This window comes from Tachypleus tridentatus, chromosome 6 (assembly GCF_004210375.1).
Source record: "Tachypleus tridentatus isolate NWPU-2018 chromosome 6, ASM421037v1, whole genome shotgun sequence".
NCBI lineage: Eukaryota > Metazoa > Arthropoda > Merostomata > Xiphosura > Limulidae > Tachypleus > Tachypleus tridentatus.
In genome coordinates this window covers 77,797,055-77,808,834 of record NC_134830.1, presented here as the reverse complement: position 1 = coordinate 77,808,834, position 11,780 = coordinate 77,797,055, and the positions used below count along the sequence as shown (strand labels likewise).

Here is an 11,780-nt window from a genome sequence, read left to right as displayed (position 1 = left end):
GTTGCAGGTACAAAGCAATGTGTTTCGTTTCAGATGTATAATATCTGAAATGAGTATTTCTAATCTAGACACCTAACTCGCTTTTAAATAACAATAAAGTAACAAAATATAATAAACAAAGATGGAGAACAGCCCTTTGTATCAGCAACCTGCTAAATACTTCCTTCAATATACTCACGATGAATTTTGTAATCATTGTAAATGATTTAAACTGAAATGGTATGTATTTCATTTTCTGAGGGTTGTTTGTGATGTAAAAGTTTAAAAATGCTGAATGTAGTATTTAAATAACAAATAACTGCATTTTTCCTTTACTGTTTTTTGGAACTTTATTGGGTTAACTTACTTCTTTTACAACGATGCTACATAATTTGGAATTAGACACTTAAATACAGTTCTTTCCTACCACTGATTCTGATAACTGCAGTTTGTCGAAGATCTTTTCCAATGTCATTTCTCACAATACAAGAATATTCTCCTTCATCTTTCTTCTGGGAATTCCGTATTCGAAGGGTGCCATTCTCAAATATCTTCCACCTTGTCCTCAGATTTGTGATAGAGGATGAAAATTTTATGGAGGAATTTCCTTAAAAGAACAGTAATAAATGTATCCACATTATGTTAGCTAACTTTTATTTTTAAATACGTTTAAGGTAAACAAACATTTATTTGTTTAAGATTTTACATAGAAATGATATTCTTCCTGCAAGCATTTACTGCAAGAGCTATAACTGAGATCAAAACAATTTAAGCAATTCTAGATTTAGTTCTAACAAATTAATACATCAGATATATTCGATAAATCTGGACTTTTAATTTTGCCATTTATTATGAAATTGTATCATATATACATGTACATATTGTAATTAAAACGAAAAATTATGCTTTGCTGTCAATCAGGATAAGAATGGTTCAGGTTTTGTTAGTCTGACAATACTCTCGTTTATTTTGTTCATAAATAACTCAAAAACGTTAAACATCAATAGCCATTTCTAATATTTATCAGACATACCTTATTTATCATTTTCAATACCATGGTAGAACCTACCTTTTTTTATAAACCATGTAACAGAAGGTTGTGGAGAACCTCGGGCCAGACAGTCTAGATAAACATCAGAATTTTTTTCTACAGTTTTGTCTGTTGGTTTTTTTATCCATAGTGGAGCACCTTTCAAATTCAGAGCGACAGTAAACTGACTTATGCCACCAGGACTCTTCACCTGACAAGTATAATTTCCATTATCTTCAATTTGGGCATTACTTAATTCTAAGGCTGAGTAATCAAAGTTGTTTGTAATGTAAACCCTTTCTCTTGCATTAGTCAAAACTTCACCATTTTTCATCCATTTAAAACTAAGCTGTTTTGTGTCGATCTGTACAGCACAAAATACTTTAGCATATCCTCCAACAGTCATGTTTTGCGGAAAGGAAAATGGCATGATAGTTGGGATCTCTGAAAAATAAAACATTTTATGTAACTTAGGTGTCTCATTTATATAAAATATTTATACCATTGACATTTGTTTGTGAAAAAAAACGTTTGCATTTCTAAACCTCTTACATGTAGCTTGTTTTAATATGTGTTATAGAGTTAAAAATATATTACTACTACTATTTAGAACAGGGAGCTCCTAAGCTAGATGTAACTGGATGGTAAACCAATATTACATCTTAGAAATCAATCATTTACTTATTTGCTGTTCTGGCTTCAGTTCTTGTTCTTGTTCCCCATAGTTTAGTGTTACCTGGCTGTGGAATGGTGATAGAAGTGTATGCCAATTGCTTTGAAATAAAGCACAAGCTGTCCAAACATTGAAAACCAGAAACAAAAAGATGAGAAGTGGAGCATTTTATTTAAGCAGTTAGTTCTAGGATGGTTGTGGACTTACTATCAGAACTTGAACAAATTCGTGGAGTGTTACCAAATACTGTTATTATAGCACATCATCATAATTGCGAATCATTTATGGACTCGAAATAAATTTTAAGACAGCATCTAGAATGCTTGTTGATGACCATGTGATAAAGAATAGGTTTCAATATCCAGTTATAAGAACCACACAATTTGTATGACTTTTTTATTTTCGTAAATATAATTGAAGTCAGTAACACTACCACTGGTCGCATTTAATCCAAACACCAATGATTCATTATTTTAAGCTTGTAGAGTCAAAATTAAACCATACGGCTAGTGCAGTGCAACGTCCTTCAATATAACTGTTTTGAGTGTGAATTTCTTATCGAATAAGTGACTGTAAAAATGCTGTTTCGAAAGAACAGGTTCATTATTTTGTGATAAATTATACTGATGTGATATTAAACCCAGTTTTACAACCTTTCGCAGGTGTAATTTGAATGCACTATGTTCTGATGTCCAGTGTAATATGCCCAGATTCGTGAACAAGAAATCATATGGTTTTTGATTAGTTACCAAAGTCTTAAGTCCTATTTTTTCATTTGTCTAAAAACTAGTTTAAATGTATACCCCTTCTTTCCCTTTTCTTACCATAGTATACCTTCCGCTATCAACTATTGATGTGTTCTTCAGCCCTACAGCTTTTCGACTCGTGTAATATATATCTTGCTGCTTTAAGTAAACCAGCAATGACGAAAAACTACGAACTCTGGCATGTTAACTATAATAGGTAACAGTTGGTAATATAGGTTTTATATAATTTGTATGATGGAAAATGATCTGTTTAAGTATGTTTTACTAACATAGAAATACTAGTATTAAGCAAACTTTGAAAGTATTTTCAATAAATGGTAAAGAGTAAATAAATTTCAAAATTGTATTTATTTCGAGAAAGTGAACACACTTTCATATGCATTACATAAAATAAACACAAATGAACACAAAAATTTATGAATGTACGTATAATGGCAGTGTTATACAAAACACAAACTGCACAGTAGTAAATGTATATACTTTGGTAAATACACAGTAATATATTTATATACATTTATTCAAATACAGCCACTTAAATAAATAATTATACAATAAACCGATTTTTTCTTTTAAAATATACTAATTTACTCATTTCGACTCTAATATAATTATCTTACTTTAAAGTTCTATAAAACAGCTACATAACGAAACTTGTTTAATTTTTCAACTTTAAATGCTTACCTTTTGCTGGGGCTGCAACTAGAAGTAAAACAGACGCCATTAGCACAGTTTGTTGAATCGTTTCGAACTCCATTGTTTAATACGTTGTAACCAAGAGAACACAGACTCTCATATTCTGAGTACGACTTCTGTGCCAACCTTGGTGGAGTGATAAATTCGATATTTTCTAAAAACTTTGAAACTTCATTAGTAAGAAATAAATTCAAATCTTTTCAAAATACCATTGCCTAATGATATTTCCCCTCGGCAACTGTCTTTCATAGAATTATACATACTGGTTCACTAAACAAAGCAAAGGGCTTCTTTTCGACGGTAACACCACCAACCGGAATCAAATAGTCTCTTTTTGATTATTATAAATAACGTTGGTTAGAAATAAAATCATAAAGAGGATATTCTTTAGACATTATACGCAATAGTGATTATACACTATGTTTCAAAGCATAAAGCATTACAACTAAATATTAATTTGTTGAACGTACCATTGATAAATTCAAAACTTAGATATTGAAATATGCACAATGCTTTTTGACCAGTTTCAAAATTTGCATTTTGTGGACTTTGAACAAATCACAAAAAAAGAGCTTATTTGCTCGTTAGGTCTCATACTAGTGTCTCTTAGAATATTTTACGAAACATTCGTAAGTATAAATTTTAAAATTAGTAATAAAAATCAGTCTGTTTATTTCTAAATGAATATATAATAATTTACCTATAACAGTTACTCTCACACTTTTGCGTAGTGGTTCAGCAACACCGTTGTCTGCTGTGCAGATATAAAATCCTTCATCTTTTTCTGTCGTTTTTTTAACCTCTAGAACTGCCTTTCCATTGTGCGAAACATCCAAATTTTCTTCAGAAAACTTTGTCGCTGAAAGATTTTCCAAGGAAGATTCTATATTTTGAAAAATTGTTATTGTTGTTATTGTTATTTTTAATTAAGCACAAAGTTACACAATGGACTATCTGTGCTCTGCCCACCACGGGTATCGAAACCCGGTGTTTAGTGTTGTACGTCTGCAGATATACCGCTGAGCCACTGAGAGGCATTTTGAGAAATGCATTTTTGTTCTTTTAATCTATAGATGCAAAAACTATTTTTAGCTCCTACTTTTGCAATCCAGGAATTAGAACAAACAAGAGAGGCCTTTTAACATCAATTGCATATCTGAATTAGTTTCATAGTGATTTTTTTTATTAATGGAGTTATTTAGAGTTTTTTAAGTTAATATTTCTCAAATTACAATATTTAAGGAGAAACGTACAATTAACATCATATACACTGACAAAATACAGTAAGGAGACAATAATTTGTTACATTTCCCTACCTTTGTTACGTGTCCATCTAACAGTAGGAATAGGATAACCAGTCGCTGAACACTCTAATCGTAGATGTGAAAGTTGCTTTATCCTTACGTCCATAGGTTCATGCTTCCATTCTGGTGATGCTTGTATATAAACAAAACAAAACTATAATTCGTTACATCTAAGAAACCTAAATGGCTCTTTTCTCATATATATATTTAAACTACGCCAAACTAAGGTTAAGAACTATAAGTAGAGAAAAAAAAGTTTAAATATCCTTAGAAAAATGTAGTACAGACTTAATTTTTTCATTCAACAGCTTAACAGAATCAGATGCAATCATACAAAACTAATTATTTGATTTCTGTAGAGCATATTGGAATACAGAAAACATTTTAATACTAGAAATAAAATATCTTATAACACCTAATTGTTGAATTTATTTAATTAGAGACTCAACGTTTCACTATACAGCTTCTTCAGTGGCTTTTTGAAGCTGTTTACTGTCAATTACGGTTTTTGTATTAGTGAAACGCTCCTCAAGAAGCTGTAAAGCGAAACGTTGAGTATTTACTTAAATAAAAACGACGATTTGATGTCAGAAGGCCACTTATTTCTAGTATTATCATACAACACTAGTTAATATATTGTTATAACACTACTCGAGAAGCAAAATAACTTTTTATCAAATGATTATCAAGCAGATTTTGTCCAAACTAATTTTAAAAAAGGCTGCGTTTTATTCATCGTCATCATGGGATGTCTAAATTTATCATCATTTAACACGATTACATTATATACAGTACATTATATTGTATGCGGGTGATTATTTTGTTTGTAAACTTGTCTTGGTTTGTACGTTTATGTTTTTCGTAGTCAGATAGATATTTTAGCAGCAGAACTTGACCTCAGATTAACTGTTTCTATTATTTTAAAAAGTTGCATTTACACATTTTTTGTAGTGGCAGTAAAGTACTTGGAATACAAAGATTTCTTTGTTACAAATTTACCTTAACCTCTAACATAAAAGAACATAATTTTACCGACAAGAGATGTGTGTACTTTCCTGTTAGAGATATACAGTTTTTCGAACTGTTCCAATTGTAGCGAATTATCTATATCAATAACTGTTTATAGGGTTAACGGTTTCAATACTACAAAACATTAGCATAAATGAATATCTGGAATATCTAACAAACTGCTGTTACACTTACCTTTCAAGGCTAAAACTGTCGTGTATCTGCTGACATTTTTAGCAGTACGAGCAACACAAGTGTAATTTCCCTGATTTTGAACTTCAACAGGGTTTATTTCCAATGCTGAAAATGTCTCTGAATTTACAATTTTCACTTTATGCATTTTAGCTCCAATTTCTTTTTCTCCATAAAACCATTGGAATTGAATCCCCGATTTTCCTTCGTTCACAGTACATAAAACAGTAGTGCTTCCCCCAACTCTCACATTGTCAGGAAAGGAAAAGGGGATTATTTCAAACAGTTCTAAAGAAAGGGGGAACAAACACATTAAAAACAAATAATTGCACGATAAGGATAAGTTTTTGATAATTATATGTTTAGATGTAGAACATTTTAAGTACTATTAAATGTTCCAAAAACAACATGTGCCTTTGGTTTGAAATAAATGTAAGCTATGTAGCTAAGTAATATGAAATTATTTTGACCATTCATTGTGCTAAGAATAAAAATTAAAAGTTTATATATCATTATGTAAAGCAATTACAGAATTCTTATAAATTGTTATATTCATTTAACAAGTATAGTTTAGTCAACTCTGGAATTGACATTTGTTGTTTAGTTTTGGCACTTTTAAAGCAACCAAAGTGTTTTAGTTTTTATTATTAACTTAGTTCAAGCTTCTCCCTTACGATATAATGTTTGAACACGAAACTCAAAAACTGAACTCAAAAAATGTGTTGCAGTTGGTAGTCCAAAAACAAAGCATTTCTGTCGTAACTTTTTCATTTGGTGATAAGTAAAGTTTGTTATGACACTGTGAAAAGTTACGAAAAAAATATGACTTTCTGATATCGTTATGAGTTAAGTCTTAAATCAAGAAGTCGTGTCTGCTTTAAGGAAATGAAAATATTCTCTTCTATTATTCAAAGCAGCTTTATCTTAGCTTAGAATGGACCTTATTTTCCTAAGTTACTGCAACATTACGTATCTTAGATCTCATGATTATGTTTAGGACATTTAATTCTACATTAAGCATTTTAGAATTTAACCAAAACTATCCGACTTACCTCCTTTTACGTCATTAACCCAAACTAGAAGAACGGCCATGTTTACAAACAAGTGCATTAGAACAGTCATGACAGAAACGCGAAGTTTTCTGCCATTAGTCATCTGTAAAAAACTTACAGGTTACACACAATATATATATATAGCAGGTTGCCGAAATTTTCTCACATTCAAAGTGAACATTGGACACCTCTGGAAAAACATATAACGTCAGAGTCGTAGGTTATTTAACCCGTTTCTACATCATAACCTCGAAGGACAAGCATTACAAAGTTAGTTCACAGGAAATATATCGGCTCCAAAATGCGGCTTTCCAACATAAAGCTTGGAAATGATGGCGTCTGTGCTGCAAAATACACAAAGCAAAATCCGACTGAAGCGCCACAAACGACTATCAAAAATCCTATTATTTTCATGAAGCATTAAGTGTTGTTATAACGCACCGTGTAGGAATTATTTTAAGTGCAAACCATTATTAGCTTATGAAATAAGTCATCACATCAAAATATCGTGGAAAAGGCACACTTATATCAGGAACATAGACAATTCTCTAAGTGACAGAGAAGGTAATATTAACTACTAGATATCAATGCAACTCATGCCTGAATGAGAGTGAAAATTAAGAAACATATAAACTGATAAATTCCTTATAAGAATTTTCAATAATTATTTGTAGACTTATCCTTAAGCGTCCGATTTGTTAAAAATAATACATGAAATATAATGAATGAAATACGTAATATTTCAGAATTATAAGAACAATGATATGCTCTGCCAGAATAAGTTACACCTGAGATACTTACAGAACAGTTTCCCAGTGTTTGTGTGTAAGAGAATTATTATTTGCTAATGTAAGAGAGTCTTAGCATTTGAACGGTAGGATAGAAAGCTTGATTACTTGTAGCGAGATCAATGCTCTTTATAGATAAAAATTTATTTATGGGAGGTCTTAAGAATGTACACGGAATTCGGAACAATCAGAAGAGATATTTTATTAACAATAGCTGATCATCAGTGAACTTCGTAAACTTGTAGAAGTTTTGCGTCAGGTGTTTCTTTACAATCAACGATAAGTACACACACACATAGACACATATATATGTATATATATTAGAGTATTTTTCAGTTGATGAGGTTAACAATGATAGAAGTCTAAATATTTCTCAGCTACTATTGTGAGTACCAAGATGGTTAAATTAATGAAGAAGTTATGGCCTTTCAATGGTCATCAGTCGGCTTCAGGGCTTATAATGCTAAAATGTTGACACAGCATAGATAGCCCAATGTATAGCTTTGTGCTCAACAAAACTAAGATTTATGAACACTTTTTTCTTCACTCACCAAATGGTACTGAGAATCTGAGGTTAGCAGTAGTGTAATATGCATCTCTATATCTTTAATAGAGATCTGGACAATGAGTGATTCGAAACTTGGTAAATAACATTTTATCTAAAAAGTTTGTAATCATACACTTTAGATATAAAAACTTCAAAAATTACATTCCATGGGATGCCTGCAAATATGTGTTTTTGCAACACGAGAAATAATGTAATATTTATTATTATTATTACTATTTAACATTATTATTAAAATATAATTGGAAACTTCGTTACAGCATGACTACTTTATAATGATGATTTTTGTCATGTATTACCAAGCATTTTTAATATTTTTTTTGTAATTTGTGTCCTGATTTGATAATCTGTTGTTGTGAAATATTTTAATGAACTGTTTATGTTAAGATATTACAAGTACAAGTCAATATTAAAATTAAATTATAGTTGTATATGCTAGATAATATTGATGTAATTACCCTTATTAATTTTATGGATTAAAAATTAATCAGTTAGATTTGGTTGCAGACAAGTCCATTCATTGTTTACAAATGAGTAATAATCAAGAACAAGCTGTATGAAAGCTTGTACTGACTGTCATTAGGTTACGGTTTTAGAAAGGGCCTATTTTACTCTTTTTTCGTATTAAAACAACAAATTGATGCTTAATAAAAATACACATACTGAGAATTTATGGAAACAATGTATTGAAGTTAAAGCCTTACAAATTTCATTGTATGTATATTTTTTCATGTTAAAACAACAAATTGATGCTTAATAAAAATACACATACTTAGATTTTGTGGAAACAATAGATTGAAGTTAAAAACCTTACAAATTTCATTGTTTGGTTATTTCTTACATTCTCACTGTGAAAATATATTAAGAGTTTATTAACAGAAATATTTTTGTTTAGTAATATACTTTGTTTTATTAAATAAAGTCACCATATCAACAGCTACTTTTCTGATGAAGAAAACTTTAATAAATTAATTATTGTTCGTAGATTAGCTATTTTCAATTTAGCTAGATATAAATAAACTAAAAGCATTAGTATATCTTATGTGTAAAAGCAATTATTTAATAAATACAGAAAACTGACTAATGAAACACTTCTTACAAATTACGGTTAATGTTGCTACTGCGGAGAGTGTTTTGCCAACACCATTTTCAACTTCACACTTGTAGTGGCCAGCATCAGAAACACGGATATCGTGGATTACAAACGAAACATTGGACAGAATACGTGTCTGGATGCCTCCGAATTGTAACAGATCGGAATGGGACCCTAAAAGACCAGATCGTAAAAAATAAACAAGAAAACAATAGGAGTCATACTTTCAATAAATAACACCTTTTTTAAAACTTATAATAATCTTACCACTAACTTTAGTCCAAGAAACACGCGGTTCAGGATACCCTTCTGCTTGACAGGAAAATATCACCTGACTACCAACTACTGCTTTCTTGTCTTTCGGTCTTTTCACCCAACTTGGGGAAGCTGTAGATGAACAACATTTTTACTCTTCTTAATTATAAAAAATATCTTATTTGTTAAAACAGTTGATAAACATGCCACGTCAAAATAAGCAAATATATATGGTATAAAGTGTCATTTAGTCCTTACGGTTTTTACTTAGTCACCGTTAAGTTATATACCATTCTTATCAGCTTAGTTTCTAAACTTGTTTACAAAAAACACATGTAAATATTTTATTTAAATAAGATGTTAATTTAAGCAGTTGTTTTTGAAACACTGCAACTATAAATCATTTTAAGAAAGCCGTGTCAATCATGGAAAATTTTTTGTTGTTAAAGTGCAGGTTTTGCCAAATTTTCTACATATAAAAATCTAATGATGGATTTATAAAGTACTGAAACAGTTATATGTGGTGCAATAGATTTATTTCAGTACAACGTTACTTTAACAGTGAGGCACATTCACATAGAGCAAGTAGTTGTTTCAAAACTTTATGCTTTCGATAGTTAAGCAAGTTCTTCTTTAAAAAAACTAATGTTAGATACTTATTTAGTGAGAGTACTATAAGCATTAGAAATAAGTTAGCGCACAAAATCCAGAATTCGTTAAATAAGAATATGCTCAACTTTCAAAGGTTAACGAATGTTTGTTTCTGAAATCAGACAATTTTGAGATCGTGCGTATTCCCAACATAAAGTTAACCAACACCATGACGGTTTCTTTGCTGTTGAACGTTTCGAAATATAATGCTTATAATGCTAAATCTGTTACTGCAAAAAAAAATCAAAATATGTAATCAACTAAGAGAACTTCATAAACCAAATGTTAAGAGCAGTTTATGATTTATAGTTAAAAACGTCTGAACAAAGTCACAAAGTCTTATGTGTACGTAAAGCACGGTCAATGTATATTTCTACACAACAAACTCTCTTTTTTTTCTTAATAATATTTCTTCAAATCCACTCTTTTGATAAATTACAATGGATAATAATTCATGTCTTAACTGATAACTTAATCACCTAACCATTCATTTACCAATTTAGAAAGACCAATATTTTTGAGAAATCCTAGATTTTTGACAGGAACTAGTTCAACTTACGTTTTACATTTTACGTAACAGGTGTGGTATGAATATTCTAATATATATGCTGAAATGCATTTAACATAATAATTGTGTTTTATAGGCGGTAAATAACATGTTTTAAGGTACAGTTATTCGCAAACTAAATGACGTTGTAATAATATTTCAGCACTTCATACAAACGTAATTGTTGATTTTGTATTTAAGATTTTCCTAAGATTTTAAGAGAAATATATGACGAGAACATTTATTTCATCTTACTATATGTTACTTAAATATTAGTTGACAACTTCCTTTCATATTAAACACAGCTTTCAAGGGAAGCCAAAGCCAGACATAGTGCTTTTGGGGAGATCCTATAACTTGTAATTAAAAATATTGTTTGTATCTCATCGCTTTTACGTACATCGCTACTTTAGGACATGTTAATACCAATACTCACATGAAACTGAAAGTCTTGCAGAAGAATTAGCAAAAGTATTATCAGAACTCTTTACAACACAAGTATATTGTCCCTCATCTTCTATGTTCACAGGATCTAGTGTTAACGTTGAGAATTGATTGTGAGAGTTGATCTTTAAATGATCTTTCTTCTTGTTGATTGTTCTATTATCTTTCAACCACTGAAACTCAAACGGTCGTGTTCCTGCTTCTATTTGGCATAGTATGGTTATGGAGCTTCCTATTTTAATTTGTTCAGGAAATCTAATTGGCTGTATTTTCACAGGACCTATACAGAATAGCATTAAAAATAAAATTTTAAAAGAGTTAATCTTAGTTTTCTTAAATTGGCACAGAACATTATAATGATAGAATTTGTACCTTCAGAAAAAGTGTAGCGCCAATATTTTGCTTAATAAAAATTTTCAGAAATTAACAAGAATATCAGTTATGTGATATTAATAACCTACAACACTGGCCTAGGACCACGTACTAAGTACTAATGCCTTTGAGTGTTTTTCAATCTCTAACATTATTTCATTTAAGTTTTGAAAACCATTAAAATACAAACTGCAATGTTGCGTTAAAGTACACAGTCAGACATATCTGAAACTTCTGAACTCAGTATATTGTATTTATTTTTTAATTAAGGTGTTTTAATAAGTTTTTTTTCGTTAGAAGCAGTTAAGCTTTGGCAACTTATATAAACATTTAATACTATACTGATACAAAAATGCTACTTACCCAT

General features: G+C 30.3%; 1 protein-coding gene across 1 annotated transcript; it reads right to left on the bottom strand.

Annotated features, from left to right (window-relative positions):
• Window positions 1-377: 377 nt before the first annotated feature.
• On the bottom strand, window positions 378-11,780 carry LOC143251646 (cell adhesion molecule DSCAM-like). Its single transcript, XM_076502909.1, has 12 exons — window positions 11,777-11,780; window positions 11,034-11,321; window positions 9,412-9,531; window positions 9,158-9,318; window positions 6,699-6,801; window positions 5,650-5,934; window positions 4,459-4,578; window positions 3,843-4,025; window positions 3,131-3,311; window positions 1,691-1,749; window positions 1,049-1,453; window positions 378-586 (listed from the first exon to the last, which is right to left on the bottom strand). Exons 1-12 carry the CDS (start codon window positions 11,778-11,780, stop codon window positions 378-380), a joined length of 2,118 nt encoding a protein of 705 aa, XP_076359024.1.

Coding starts and splice junctions, on each gene's coding strand:
- LOC143251646 (XM_076502909.1), bottom strand. Junction 9,319..9,411: donor TTCTTGGACTAAAGTTAGTG/GTAAGATTATTA, acceptor CTGGTCTTTTAG/GGTCCCATTCCGATCTGTTA. Junction 1,454..1,690: donor GAAGCCAGAACAGCAAATAA/GTAAATGATTGA, acceptor TTTATTTTTCAG/AGATCCCAACTATCATGCCA.